The sequence below is a fragment of the Meles meles genome, chromosome 3 (assembly GCF_922984935.1).
Source record: "Meles meles chromosome 3, mMelMel3.1 paternal haplotype, whole genome shotgun sequence".
Classification (NCBI taxonomy): domain Eukaryota; kingdom Metazoa; phylum Chordata; class Mammalia; order Carnivora; family Mustelidae; genus Meles; species Meles meles.
In genome coordinates, this window is record NC_060068.1 from 89406079 (window position 1) to 89422098 (window position 16020).

General features: G+C 36.3%; 1 protein-coding gene across 3 annotated transcripts in view; it reads right to left on the reverse strand.

Annotated features, from left to right (window-relative positions):
- Positions 1–674: 674 nt before the first annotated feature.
- Positions 675–16020, reverse strand: part of CWC27 (CWC27 spliceosome associated cyclophilin) — a 204153-nt gene continuing 188807 nt past the window's right edge. For all 3 annotated transcript variants that reach the window (XM_045999882.1, XM_045999883.1, XM_045999881.1), the window contains one exon: positions 675–1110. In XM_045999882.1, the coding sequence (XP_045855838.1) occupies positions 948–1110 (163 nt within the window). In that variant the 3' untranslated portion in view covers positions 675–947. The remainder of the gene's footprint in view (positions 1111–16020) is intronic.

Consider the following 16020-nt stretch of genomic DNA (forward strand, 5'->3'; position numbering starts at 1 on the left):
GATTACATTTGGGAAAAGAGAGTCAATGAGACACTATCTGAAAAAAACGTGGCTGGTGAAGTTTTATTAGGTAACTGAAAGTCAGCCTGTGGTATAATTTGAGGATTCGGATTCTAGAAAAACTGGGTAAAATACAGATAATATATAGTAAATAACCAGTATGAGTGGTTTTCAACAAGGCTAAATTCTTTATGAGTTAGTTCTCTTGCTAGAATGGGAACTCTGCATGTTCTCCTGCTGTTGCTATGCCAAGAAGGGCAGGGGAGGAGACTGGGTAGCCCTGTATCAGCCAGTGTGTGCAGTAAAAAGTTTGGCTGATATAACTCAGTGATTACATTTATAAAACCCAGGTGCTGGCTTAGATGAAGGTGAGAATATTCCTTTGGGGAATCCTCAAGCATTATGGCATGGGGCTACTGAGTCTTACTGATGTGGCTATTTTTAGATACTTAGCTCCAAAACAACAACAAAAATCAATCTTTATATTGTGTTTGTATTTATTTATTTATTTATTTAATTACATTCCAAGTTTAGTAATGTGGTAACAGAATGCCAGGGAGATTTCCCTTAAATACTCTTTCTTGCAAGAACTTCTTATAAAAAAATATTGAAAACGAAGCCTTTATATATTTAGGATAAAGAAATACACACAGGCTGGCACAGTCTACAAATAGTTAACATGTAAACTGGCAGGAAAGTTATTTTATTTCAGATTTAGCAATATAAAAGTTCAAATGGGGGAACTGCATGTATTGGTAAACAAAAACATTTGCTTAAATCATTCCACAATTTACATAACAAGATAACTATTCTTCAAACCCAGACAACAGGTTCGAAAATACTTTTTTCACACCCTTATAAGTGATGCTGTTGGGAACAATGGCTGTTATGAGGCCATTTATTACAGGAACATTTGGAGCTAGTTCTAGTTAAACATTACTGTTGTTTTATCGTCTTTCTTTTTTCTCTCTCATCAGCTTTTTGCTTTCTTCTCGTCTTCTCTTATTCACTGGATTCCGAGGATCATAGATTTCGAATGTATCTGAATCTTGCATGCTTGCATCTTTCACCTTTCTGGTTTTATCCTCAAACTGAAGTACATGCGACATCCTGAAGAGGGAGAGAGATGGTTCAGTGATTTTGGCAGGAGAACAGAAAGTAGAAATTTTATACTATACTGTCCTTGGCATAATGAACTATAAGGGTACAGAACACCAACATGGGTTTATTGTTTATTGGTGCTTATACCACATGGAAACCACCTTCTCAGAAAACACTTAAATTTGAAAAACATGTCTGGAGTTTGTTCTGTTGCTTTGTATTTTTAGTAATGAGTCTCTTTGCCTCAGTCTTCACTTGAAGGTCCTTTCCTGATGGGAGGTTAAGGAATTCTACCCAGAAGTGTTCCTTCAACTAAACTCAGAGAGCATTTTGCCAACTTCCTTTAAAGAGCACAGTCACTTAGCCAGAGTGGGCAGGGTTGCAGGGCAGAACTCCAGACAACAAACCAGCCCTATCTGATCTTTTTGTTTTCAGCAGTTAAAGGGGTCAAGAGTCAGGAATGTGTTAAGAAAATTCTTGTTTAAATGGTATTAAGAATGCCTTTTCTGGGGAGTTGTAGGGTAAAAAAAAAAAAGATTTTTTTTTTTTTTTTTTCGTGCAAAAGGAAACAGCTTTGGCCTAACTCCATGGACTAATTTCCTCCTCTTACTGTTGATTACAACAAATTTAACCATCCTGCTTTCCCACTTTATCAAATGCTTACTGGTCTTAAGGTATCAACATGTGCTTGAATCATAAGTGGTCATAAGCTGGCTATCCTTAGCAGCAGGGAAATATGTAAGTGATTAGCTCTGCCCCCATTAGGAGGTGTCAGAAATAAATGGAGAAGTCAAAGACCAGATTTCAGGGCAGCTGAATGAATCTGGAAAGAGAAAAGTTCAGTTTTGATAATATAAACAAAACTACTAAGGCTTTTCCCACTTGTTAGTTAAGCAATTTTAAAGTGGGCATACCCAACACTTTTATCAGTTGATAGGGCTAAATTGCCTATAGGATTAACACTCCCCATACACCCGTTGTAACTTTCACATGAAACCCAAATATTAAATTAATTTCTTTCCCCTGAACAAGCAGAGACTTGGGCAGTCTCTGCTTGTTCAGTTTCAATTACCAACACAAATCCCCCACCCCTTTTCCCTGCAGTAGCACAAATGCTGAGTGAAGTTTACTTATGTGATAAACTCTCATGGATATATTTAGGTTTAGAAGAAAAGATTTTGTTGAGAAATAAAGTTTTACAATATTAGTGGTACTTAGCATTCAGTAGCTACTGTTCTTGAGGGCTGACAAGTTGAGTCTTAACTACCATCCCCATCCCTTCCCTCCCAGAAAAGCTTACTGGAATGCAATTAGTACAAGTGATATTATTATACAGATGACCTAGAATTTACTTTAAGTTACTAAATGAGGTAAGTCACATGCACATTTTAATACTTTATTATTAATAATTTGTTATTTGCATCAAATTTCATAACTAATTTCAATACATGAAAATGCCCTATCACCTGTCAGAACTGCTGACTTCTTACATTTCTCTTGCTTTAGTAAACACCCTTTTTTACAAAAGGCATCATATGAGATCTTGCCATTTACAACACAGGTGGACCTAGAGGGTATTATGTTTACTGAAATAAGTCAATGACAAATACCATATTATTTCACTTAGATGTACAATCTAAAAAACCAAACAAATCAATTAACAAACAAACAAAATCAGACCTATAAATACAGAGAACAAACTCTGGGAACAGAGGGGAAAGGGGTGGGAAGACGGGCCAAATGGGTAAAGAGGTGTGGGATGCACAGGCTTCCCATTATGGAATGAATAAGTCATGGAAATAAAAGTCACAGCATAAGGAATATAGTCAACAACATTGTAATAGTGTTGCATGGTGACAGATGGTAGCTACACTTATGGTGAGCATGGTATAAGGTATAGATAATTGAATCACTATGTTGTACACCTAAATCTAATATAACACTGTATGGCAACTATATAAAAAAGGAAAAGAAAGAAACAAAACAACAACAAAAAAGAAAATCAGAAAATATAGTGACCTCTTTACCATAGCAAGTACAGTGCAAAACCATGCTGATAGATAATTTCAGGAATGGTGATACTGAGGCCCATGCTTCCTTAGTTTCCATTTTAAATTGTTTCTATCTTCTTTTAAGATGAACAGATAGATTTAATGGAAGAAATAGAAAAAAGAGCTCTGAATTAAGTTTACGGTAACAGAATAAATACAATCAATTTTATCATGGATAATCACACAATTTAGTAGGATAAATCTGTAGATTCTCTGTGGGAGGAAGAAGATAGGGTATTCATAGGTTTTGATTACAACTTTTCAATTGGAGATACTAATAAAAGCCTGGAAGCTACAAGTATGAAAGAAAAAGGAAATGCATCATAGGATCATTGGTTATTTAAATGGATTCCTCAAGTCTGATTTTCTTATGCTTTCAATTACCTACAGTGTTTACGTATTAGCTTCTGAGAATAAAAAAACTCCAACTCCTAGAAAAAGGCTGATTGTTCTACATTCATGGTTAACAAAGAACAACTAGAACCATTTTGAAACATAATCAAACTGGATTTAATCAATTAATGATGATTTGCCTAGACCTACATGGCAGTGACAACTCAGTTCAGTAAACACACATCTGAAAACCAACCAGTCAGTGAGAGCCTTATGCTTTTGACAGTTGGCTAATCAGTCAGTGGTGGACTCTCCACTAAACATGTTTCTGCGATCTACCAATTACCGACAGTCTCTTGTTGGTAATGGACTTCTGAGGCTGTCAATCCCTAAATAATCTCTGACCCCAAAACTCTTTATTAAAGATTTGCAACCCACTCTGCCCAGGGACTGGGCCTAAAAGCATAGCTCTTCCTTACTTAAGCAATAAATTAAACTTTTTGTTTCAGGTAATAAGAGGTGGTCTTTTTCTCTGACACGTCTTACGATCTGTTCTGCATTCCCCACAGAGTATACTTTTTAGGAATTGTAAGTGTATTTGCACTTCTAAGGAACAAGTTTAGAAGGGTGGCAGGATGTCCTTTTGAAGGTTCTTTACCACACATTGTGAGGAATACAGACCCTACATTGCATTTCAGTAAGTGTTTAGCAACTGATTCTTGTACAGATACCTAAGCCGAAACCAGGAAGTAGCTCAAAACATACCCTTTAAAACAATTTTATTCAATATTCCTGTATTGATAGTGAAAAACAAAACCACTGTCCTTAACTTATTAATATCTTTCTATATAAACATTTTCTATTTCAAAAATTATTGCTCTCTCTGTCCAAAAATACAGATGGATTTTTTTGTAATATCCATTTCTATTAGGACTGCCCACATTTCAAAAATGACTTTACCAGAACTTGTCAATTAAACCCTTATAGGCACCTTCCTCCTTTCTATCCCATGAGAATATCTTGCAACTATGGGATTTAGTTGGCTCTGGTATAAGAATTGAACTCTAAACATGTGAACATCAGCACAAAGTCCACAAAGAGAAACAGATTTTCCTACAAATTTGAAAAAAACAGAGCGCCGTAAATTAAAGTAGCTGTCTTTTTCAACTGTTTGTTTCATACACCACTGCACTAAACAAGTCCAACATTTTGATTAATAACAAACCTAAACCCAGAGGAAAGAAGGGGCTATCAGCTTACAAACTACTTCAGCTTTAATATCATAATACTTAGCGTGGCTGGTTACTCAGCAATAATATTTAATCTTTAATAGAAATAAAAGCATAATCAAATGGTTCACCCATTTATCTTTCAACATGCTTTGGTCACTTCATTTTAAAAAGCAGAACAAAACAGTTATTATGATTTTCAGCATAATAAACTCCTGACCTATGTGCCTCCATAAATCACAGACTGCATGAATTGAAAGCATGCCCACATTTTATAGTCTCCTGTGAGAATACACATGCAGACTTATACTACAGACTTAACTCAAGTACATAAGGTCTGGTCATTTACAATATTGTATGTCCCGATAACTCAATACTATTCACTCTGTGTCTGGTCATGGAACTGGCCCAACAAGAGCAGTTAATTTTTTGGAATTAATTGCATACTGATCATTTACATATGAACATTTTAGAACTTGTTCACTTGAAGGCAAAGACAAAAAATTCAGTTCTCTTTAATAAAAAATTTACATAAGCTCAGATTCTTAAATAAGAACACTGACTTCAGTGGTTACAGAAATATGGAGGTTTACATTTTCATAGAGGTTATTTGGTAGAATAGGTTTTTTGTCCCCCCCCCCCCCCGTAGGGTTGTATGAAATTATAAACAAAGTAAACAACTGATTCTTCAAAAAGGACCTGGACCTTGACTAAACTCACTAATCTGACATTCAGTTTTTGAAGTTCTCCCAAATCATGAAATAGATTAAGAAATGACAGCAATTAATATTAATGGAGAACACAAGAAAGGTACTTATTCTCAAACATACAGTAAGTAGTGCAATATAGAATTCCAGAATAATTTGTTTCTGACTAAAATGCATTAAGATTACTTATGCTTCTATTGTAAATAGCCATCTTTTTCTCAGGAAATCTATAAACTACTCCTTCCCAAGTCTCACCAATTTAGGAACTTAGCACCCCATCCTTAGACTTCGGTAGGTGTTCTAACTGTTCTACATCTGTACTATTTCTCCTTCCAATCCTGCAAAGGTTCTAAAATAATCTTAAGTTTTTAAAAAATTAAGTAGGTTCCACACCCAACACAGGACTTGAACTTACAACCTCAAGATCGAGAGTACATGCTCTACTGACTGAGTCAGCCAGGTGCCCCTAAAATAATCTTTCTAATATATTTCTTTGACCAGGAATTACTGACTACTGTATTAGACTGAACTACCTCAGCTAGACCCTTAAAACTCTCTAACAACTACAACTACATCTTCTTATCTTACCAACCTTATTTTGTTTCTTTCATCATTTATTTACCCTTTTGTAATTGGCTATCCACTTCATTGTGAACAGACAATCAGTTATTCGAGATGGTTTGAGTCTTGTTCATAATTGTATTCCCAGTGCCGAGAATGGTGATTTGTGTTGTAAAGCAAAAACCCCCAGATCCTTTGTACTGGCCAGGCCTGTTGGCTGGTACTAGCTGGTCTGCTAAACTAACACTTAACCTCCGTTTTTGGGCAGGGAATGTCTTCATGGGGCTTGCACTCATGACCCTGAGATCAGAGCCACATGCCCCACTGACCGAGAAAGGCAGGTACTCCTTGATAGATACTTTTTAAAGCAGTTTCATATAGATTAATCCTAGAGCCCTGCATCAAACACAGACTGTATGTTAGAATCATTCGGGTAGCTTTAAAAACTATGCCAGGCTTCTACCTACAGAGGTATTAATTTAACTGTGCTGGGATGGGGCCCCAGCATTGGTAATTAAGTTGGTAATTAAAATTTTTTCCTGTTGATTTTAAAATAACAGTCAAAGTTAAAACTACAGCACTGAAGTTTAAGAATCTTTACATTTTCACATTGATTTATTTCATCAGCCATTTGTTCTGGCCCCTTCAGAGATGAACATTCAGTTCCTAATGATGAACTACTCATATACTTGAAGAAGTGTAAGTGGCCTCTGAGCTCATTAACTGAATAATCTTAAGTGTATTATCCTTTTCTTATATATTATTTGAAGATAAAGGCAAGAAACTGGACTTAAGTCTTCACTCAACAAACATCTGAGGACATATTATGTGTGAGAACCTGTGTCAGACACGGGGACACAAGCCAAATATGACCCAGGCCCTGCCATCCTAAAGTGAACAGTCTGTTAGGGAGATGCACACATAGACACCAGAACAAATGCACATTTTGGGATTGCCTACAAAGTGTGAGGTGACAATAAGAGCATCTACAAACACAGCTCTCCACTAAAAGCTTTCACGTGTTGTTTGCTATCATCTTCACAGTAGTAGTAGTATGGGGAGGCAGGAAAGATGTTGTCATCACCCCCACTGCACAGGCAATTTGTGAGATTCATGGTCAAGAAACCTGTAGCTGGTAAGTAGTTGGTGACGTACTATACTAAATGTCTTCAGAGGTAAGAAATTTTCATGATGTGAAGATGGATTTAACTTTAGGAATAATCCGAAAGTTAATTCAGTGCTAATTGAGTGAGTAGGTTAAAAAAAAAAATCAGATTGGGTAGTGCTTATTTTGGACTAAAATTTTTTTTAAAAATCCAACTATAAAGAGACAAGAATGATTATTTGTTTAGCTCCCAGACTGGCCTTTAAAGCAATTCCAAAAGAGAAGTTCACAAGTGCCTTGAGTAACGTAGGAGGCTCTTTGGGAAAGGATACCTCTCTTTTAGATGAAAACTTGCTTAAAAAAAAAAAAAAGTAATTTTCACTGTAACTTTTTATCCCGTTATTGTCTTTAGTAGCGCTCTCTAGAATCTCAGTCTCAGTTTCACCTTATACTTCCTAAAATGAGGATGCTAAGTTGGGACACCCCCTTCAGCTGGAGTCCCAAAGCAGGAGAGCCAAGGGCCCATAGCCTGCCCCTCGGAGGTGGCTGTTTGGCAGTCTCCTATCAGTCAGCTAATTAGTAAGGAGTGTACTGTGGTTGATGATGATATCCAGGTCTTTTCTGTTATATACATATTTTTCAAGGATGCAAATCTAGCCATGAAAACTGTTCTAAATCCTTTGGTGCTCCCCATTGTCTACACAATGAAACCCAAATTTCTTATTTGGACTCTGGAATTCAGTTTTTGATTCCAAGTTCCTGTATCACCTTCTCTGATCCCATTTATACCCCAGACATCCTGAATTACTTGCAGTTTCCTGAACAAAACCTGCTCTTTCCTGCCTGCTTCCTGCCTCTTTATGGTGATACATTTCTCTCCCTTGCGTTGGCTGAGGTGTCATCCCTTGTGGGAACCAGTCCCTGATTCCTCTCCTGGCCTGTTCTCTTTTTCCAGTGGGGTTAGGCCCTCTTCTGTACATTTTTCTAGTTTAGGCTCCCTCATTAGACTGCATTTGACTCAGTTTTACTTGCCTTTGCACTAGCACCAGTCACCAATGCTTGGCAAGAAGAACACTCTCAATACATTTTTGATGAATTAATAAATGTTTCTGGGTAACCAATCACTTCTGGTTACTTCTAAAACCTTTGGCTAGAATTCTTAATTTTTTTTTTTTTTACCATTCTCCTTAATAATATTAATATATATAATTCCGAATTATTTAGCTATTACGTTTATAAACTCCTGCGTTTTCTAGGTCAGTAACTCTCAAACTCCACAATACCAGAGAAAAGGTTAATATTTCAAAAAGCTAAAACAAAGTATTCCCACCACTACTAATTTTATGTTATGAAAATCCAACACTTATTTTCCTCAAATGGCCACTTAAATTGCCTATGGATTGACATTTGTCTTTTGTACTCTTTGTCTTTGAGATCTGAGGTGGGGGCAAAACACATATATTGTCCTCAGACAGCCTCCCTTGACTTGGGTTGAAAGACCTTGCCATTCTTTGTGAAACTGTCATCCTCATAATTTGTCTTTAGTATACTGTGTTGACAGCTTCTCATTTCTCTATTAAATTAGAATTCCTAAGAAACCCAACTAAATAACTTCTAGTTATTATTTAAGTTTATTATTCTACAGGACTACAGATAAGAAACTTAAATGATCTGGTTGAAGGTTTCTTTTGAGGGGGAGGATTGGAAAGGAGATTTGCATTTGAAAAGCAAAAATAGCCCTTTTTGTTTTTAAAGAAAAATTTCACCAAGACAAAACATTTTTCAAGTTTTGCCCACATTTGATTCTTTGAAAGGACCACACCCAGCTCTGTATCATAGATGGCCTGCAGCATACTCTTTCCACGTCACTTCTCTGGAATGTCCTACCACCCCCTTCCCACTGGTCTGTGTCCCCTGTCCTTTCAAAGCCCAAGTGTAATTCCTATTCCCTTGTAAAAATCTTCTGACTGTCCTGGCTTTCAGTATCTATTCTTAATTTTGAGTTCTCTGACACTTTCTATGGAAACTTTTGTGCACTGCAGTTGGAAGACCTGGAGTTTGAGTTATAGTTCAGTCACTAAATGTTACTGTAGGAAAGTCACATTGCTTTTCAGGCCTGTTTCTTCATCTGTGAAGAGGAGATTGTGATATGCGCCCTAGTTATGTCACATAATTAGAATGAGATTCAAACATCATGCCTCCACCAAGTCCAACACTTATTATTTCAATTTATTTTGTATTTTGTATATATGTGCTACACATAAACTGTGCTTGTATAAAGTTATCATTTCATAATACTCTATTACACTGCATAGGCTTTTTCAAATGTTTTTGTGTACACCATCATACACACATAACTTATTTGATCTTACTTACTTTGGAAGCTTGTATGTATATGTTAAAATATATCCAGTCTTGGGTGCCTCAGTGGCTCAGTTGGTTAAGCAACTGCCTTCAGCTCAGGTCATGATCCCAGGGTCCTGGGACTGAGCCCTGCATCAGGCTCCCTGCTTAGTGGGAGGCCTGCTTCTCCCTCTCCCACTAAATAAATAAAATCTTAAAAAAAAAAAGTAAAAATAAAAAATAAAAATCATCTGTAATTCCATAGCCCATCAATAATTATTGTAAACTTATAGAGGTACATCACTTCCTGTACTTTTCCTGTGCATCTCTATGAGCATATATATATATATATATATATATATATGCATGTATGTATTGCATATTTTATATATATATGGATATTTGTGTGTGTATGCGTGTGTATGAAGGGATCATAATGCATATATTTTATAAATTTTATAATTTACATTTCATACCCAACTATACCACGATCATCTTTACATGGATAACTCTACTTTTTAATTTTTTAAAAGATTTTATTTATTTATTAGAGAGAGAGAGTGTGCATGAGTGGTAGGGAGGGGTAGAGAGAGATGGAGAAGCAGATTCCCTGCTGAAGAAGGAGCCAGACATGGGGCTCAATCCTTGACTCTGGGATCACAATCCAAGCCAAAGGCAGACACTTAACCTACTGAGCCACCCAGGGACCCCAGATAACTATACTTCTGTATCATTTAATTAGCTTTCCGGTATTTGGGGGTGCTTGAGTGGCTCAACTGGTTAATTGGTCTGCCTTCAGCCCAAACCATAATCTCAGGGTCCTGGGATCTAGCCCTAGGTTGGGCTGCCTGCTCAGTGCAGGTATGCTTCTCCCTCTCCCCCTGCTCCTCCTCACTGCTCGTACTGTCTTTCTCTCAAATAAATAAATAAAATCTAAAAAAAAAAAAATTGTCTAATAGTTTATCCTATAGATAATTTACAATCAACCCATGTTGTAGGATTCTTAGGCTTGTTCAGATTTTTACCTTTATAAACAAAATGCTGCTAATAATATCTATGTGAATAAGAGAAATTTGGATTTTCTTATTTGTAGAAATTTTGTGGAGGAGAGGCTGGTACACTATTCTTTCTTTTGGTAGCATAATTCTTTTTCTTTCAGAAATGACCCTCTCCACTCAGTCCAGGTTGTTGGAGTGGGATGACATCTGCTGTCCTTGTCCCAGTAAGGGGACTCATGTAATAGGCCTGCCCAGAATAACCAGTGATTACATCAGTGCATGGGCATTTGAATTTGAAAAGGCCAAACAGAATTGGTTCCAGAACTTTTCCTGGAACCATTAGGTTGATCATAATATAATCGTAGAGCTTCTGACGGTCATCTTTGGCACCCCCTAGGGGAAGCCTGGCTACGGATGAGGCCAAATGAGAGGAAAATGGAGCCAGGAGACAGAAAAAAGAGAATACTGGTTGAATTCTCTGGTCTACTCATGCCCTAGCTTTACTTCTTAAGCTTCCCTTGCTGATAGAGTCCCCATTTTTGTTTAAGATATTTCTATCATTTGTAATAGAGAATCTTTACTAACATTTAGGATACATTCCCAGAAGTAGAATTCTTAGGAAAACGATTTGTACATTTTTAAGGTATTTCATAGGAATGGTCTAACTTCACTCCAGAGAGGATTTATCAATTTACACCCTCACTGGCAAAATGCCTTACTTTCCTTAATAGCTTTTGTTTTCCCTTTTCTCCCATGTTTTTGGCTATCTGTATTTCTTCTGTGATATGCGTGTCTATCCTTCGTCCATTGGAAAAAAACACGATATTCAGCTTTTCTGTTTGGATTTGTGAGAAATTTTACTATATTAAGAATATAAATCTATAGTCATCACATATATTGAAAATGCCTTTTCTAGCTTATCATTTGTCCTTTAATTTTGTTTTTTTTCTGTTGAGTTTTACTTACCTATTTCCTTTCTTCCTCCCTCCACCCCTCTTTCCTTCTTTCTACTCTCTGATAAGAACTGTACAATTTTTTATGTAGTCCTTGTGAGCAGCCTCTTCCTTTGTGGTCTCTGTCCTTAAAGTCATACTTAAGTCTTTCTTCACATTAATACCATGTAAATTATCCACCTAAATTTTCAACACCACTTTTACAGTTCTTTTTTCATAATTTTGGCATCTGACTGGGAAAGATCATTACTTTCTTACTCTTAAACAACATTTCCCAAAATCTGTTTATTTTTTAAAATAGATTTTTTTTTTTTTCTTAAATGTATTTGACAGAGAGAGAGAGATCACAGGTAGGCAGAGAGAGAGGAGGAAGCAGGCTCCCCGCCAAGCAGCGAGCCTGATGTGGGGCTTGATCCCAGGACCCTGGGATCACGACCTGAGCTGAAGGCAGAGGCTTAACCCACTGAGCCACCCAGGTGCCCCAAAATAGATTCTGTTTTTTTAAAGAGGTTTAGATTTACAGAAAAATTGAGCAGTTAGTACAGAGAGTTCCCTTATCCCCTCAAACCAATTTTCTCTATTATTACCATCTCATGTTAGTATGGTACATTTGTTACACTTCATGAACCAATATTGATATCTTGTTATTAAATCCATACCTTATTTATATTTCCTAGTGTTATAGACTAAACTGTGTTCCCCCAGATTCCTAAGTTGAAGACCTAACTCCCAATATGACTGTCTTTGGAGATATGGTCTTTATAGAGGTAATTAAGATAAAATGTCATTCTGCAATACGAATGTTGAATAATTATGTCGCACATCTGAAACTAATGTCATATGTTAATTATACCTCAATTAAAAAAAGATTACATGAGGTCATAAAGGTGTGCCTTAATCCAAAGAGAACTAATGTTCCTAAAAGAAGAGGAAGAACCATGAAGAGCACATGCACACAGAGAAAAGGCCGTGTGATAACAGAACAAGAAGGCGGCTATCTGCAAGCCAAGGAAAGAGGTCTCATTAGAAATCAACCCTGCTGACACTTTCATCTTAGACTTCTAGCCTCCAAAACTGTGAGAAAATAAATTTCTATTGTTTAAGCCACCTAGTCTGTGGAATTTCACTATGGTAGCCCTAGGAGATTAATACACGTAGCTTTTACCTAATGTCCCTTTTTCTATTCCAGTATCCCAATCAGGATTATCACATTCATTGTCATGTCTCCTTAGGCTATTCTTGGCTATGGTGATTTCTCAGAATTTCCTTGTTTTGATCCCTTTGACAGCTTACAGGAGTACTGGTTGGGTATTTTGTGGGATGCCTACACTGATGGAAATTATCTGATGTTTTTCCTCATGATCACAGTGGGCTTCTGGGCTACTGGGAGGAAGACCACAATGTAAAGTGCAATTTTCATTACATTATATCAAAAGCAAATACTACCAACATGATTTATGACACTGATGTTGACCTTGATCACCCCACTGAGTTCCTGTCAGTTTTCTACACTCTGAAGTTACTCTCTGCCCTCCCCATCCCCGGCCCCAGCTTTCCATCTTGTACTCTTTGGAGGGAACTTATTATGCATAGCCCATACCTAAGGAGTGAGAAGTTATGCTTTCCTACTTTTTCTTAAAAAATTTCTTGGCTAGGGCACCTGGGTGGCTCAGTGGGTTAAAGCCTCTGCCTTCGGCTCAGGTCATGATCCCAGGGTCCTGGGATCGAGCCCCGCATTAGGCTCTCTGGTCAGCAGGGAGCCTGCTTCCCTTCCTCTCTCTCTCTGCCTGCCTCTCTGCCTACTTGTGATCTCTGTCTGTCAAATAAATAAATAAAAATCTTAAAAAAAAAAAGGCAAAGTTTAAAAAAAAAATTTCTTGGCTATTTTTGCTTACATATTTTTCTCCATCCCTCAACTGGTATTTTTATTTGGATTATATTAAGTTTATGAAATAATTTTGAGATAATTTGTTTTTTGTTAAAAATTAAGCATTCTAGAAACATAGTATACCTATCTATTTAGCCGTAAAACAGGTTGCATTTTCTTAATTAAAAAAAATGTTTTCTGGGCACCTGGGTGGCTCAGGTGGTTTAACATTTTCCTTTTGCTCAGGTCATGATCTCAGGGTCCTGGGATCCAGCTCCATATTGGGCTCCCTGTTTAGTGGTGAGTCTGCTTCTCTCTTTCCCTCTGCCCCTATTTGTGCTTTCTTTCTCAAATAATAAAATCTTTAAAAAATTTTTTTCTAAGTGATTATTTAGAGCACTAATTAATTGATTAACTGATACTGATCTGTGTGTATTTATTTTGTATCTGGCCACAATACTGAAGTCTTAGAACTTCTGGTAGATAACTTTGGATTTTCTAGATCTGCAAATAACTTGGTTTCTTCCATTCCATTCTACATATAAGTAACTAAAGAGAAGATATTGAACTTATTTATCAAACTGGAACCTGCTTCCCAGTTCACAGTCTAGAAACTTTGGAAGTCTAAAGATGACAGATACTGTTACAGGTACTTTTACTGCTAATGAAAAATAAAGATCAAAATAATTTCTGCAGAATCTGGGTAATTAAGTTAAACATTTGGTACTTATTATAATTTTAAGAAAGTATATCTAATAATAAGCTTTTAGTTTTCCTTCAAATGAATTAATTAAAACTCATCATATAGAGAATAATGACATTATCAACCCCAAATATTACAACTTTTTTTTCTGTGATTCTGTGTTCACTTTTGATACTGTTCAAAATATAAATGGCAATTTTGTTTAAACTTTTGACATTTTCATATGATTTCTAGAATATATTTTAAAATATCAATTGGATGATTCTTTCATTTTGATAGTATCTTAACTATCAAAATGTAATATTTAGGTGAAAACCATATAAATTTTTAATTTTAGAACTTTTCTCCATCACTGATTACAAGTAACTTAGGGTTCTCTTTTCACAAATCGTTAAAGCTTCTTTAGGAATTAAGAAGTTAAAGGGTTGGGGCGCCTGGGTGGCTCAGTGGGTTAAAGCCTCTGCCTTCGGCTCAGGTCATGATCCCAGGGTCCTGGGATCGAGCCCCGCATCGGGCTCTCTGCTCGGCAGGGAGCCTGCTTCCTCCTCTCTCTCTCTGCCTGCCTCTCTGCCTACTTGTAATTTCTGTCTTTCAAATAAATAAATAAAATCTTAAAAAAAAAAAAAGAAGTTAAAGGATTAAAGTATCACTACATATGAAAGTACTGTGAGTCTTTTTCAACATGAATTAGATAGTAGAAATGACAGTAATTCATATGAAGAGACAGACAAAACATAAGTGAGGCCAGAGATCAAAATGTGTTTAAAAAAAAAAAAATCCAGGAAAGTGAAGTCACTGGGATTCTTCATGTCCAGCAGAGTAGGGCAACACAGGACAGAGGTGACTGAGAAGCAGAAGAGGCTAAGCAAGAGAAGAAAATCAAGGAGGAAAAGGATGAAAGAACACTCAAAATGGGAGACACAGTGACTTAAAGGAAGCAGAGAAAAATGCAGACAGAAATGGCCAAAACTTAGAAGATTGATTTAAAAATTGACAGTAGGAGGACAACAGTAACAAAAATAAAAATATGTATTTTTAAATATTTGAAATACAAATGAAGATAAGTATAGGAAAATAGAACATTAGGTAAACCAAGAAAGACGCTGGCCTATGGAAAAAAAAAAAACAAAGAAAAACACTAGTGGATTTTTTTTTTTTTTACTCTTCACCATTAACGTGGGAAAACTTCCTTTCTTCTGAATTTTGAATGAATGTTAATATTTAGTATTTCTTCCTTGGTTTGGGGTTTTGAAAAACCAACTCTTAAAAAAACCTTTTGTTTCCATCATTTAAAAAGAAAAAAAAATAATCCTCATAGAGTGTCTTTAATAAATATTGAGTATTGTTGGAGCAAAAGTGAAAGATGTAATTTTTAAAATATTTTCATCAGCATGGGAATAACTTCTCAGCTTTCCTGCCTATCTAACATGCTTCACACTCAGTAGGATACAGGTGGAAAGATTTAAGAAGCTTTCCAGAATAAATCTGTAATACACATTCTAACACCTGCCCTGGGGTTTAACCAACTGGTCCGCCAATAACATTTAATCTGTGGCTAGCGAACTAACAGAACAACTTGGGAAGATGGAGTTCTCAGTCAAAAAGTCCTGGTAAGCAGCTGGGGTACATGGCTATCTGCCCATCTCTCTCAGAACAAATCCATGAACAAAGCAAACTTACCTAATGTGATAGAAATTTATTTTGGTTCAAACTGTATAAAAGCAGAGTCAATACAGAAGAGTTTTCTTTAGGCAGAAAGAAAAGGCAGAAAAAGGTGACTTCAGGATTGGTCGGAAGGCTTAGAAATAAAATAACCACCTTTCCACGGTCAGCGACTCTGACAAGTTCCTATTTATGAAGAATCTCATTTGGTCTTCTGCAGCATTATTTACAGTCCTTAATAAAACGAATACTAATTAGGGAACAAGGTTTATAATCCTATTCCTTGTTTCATTTTATCACTACTTTAGAACTTGGCTAAGAGGAATAGAAGAAAAACATTTACATTATACTGAGCTTGTAATTCTCTGCTCTCTAAAGTGATGACGTTCTTTTTCATTATATTTAAA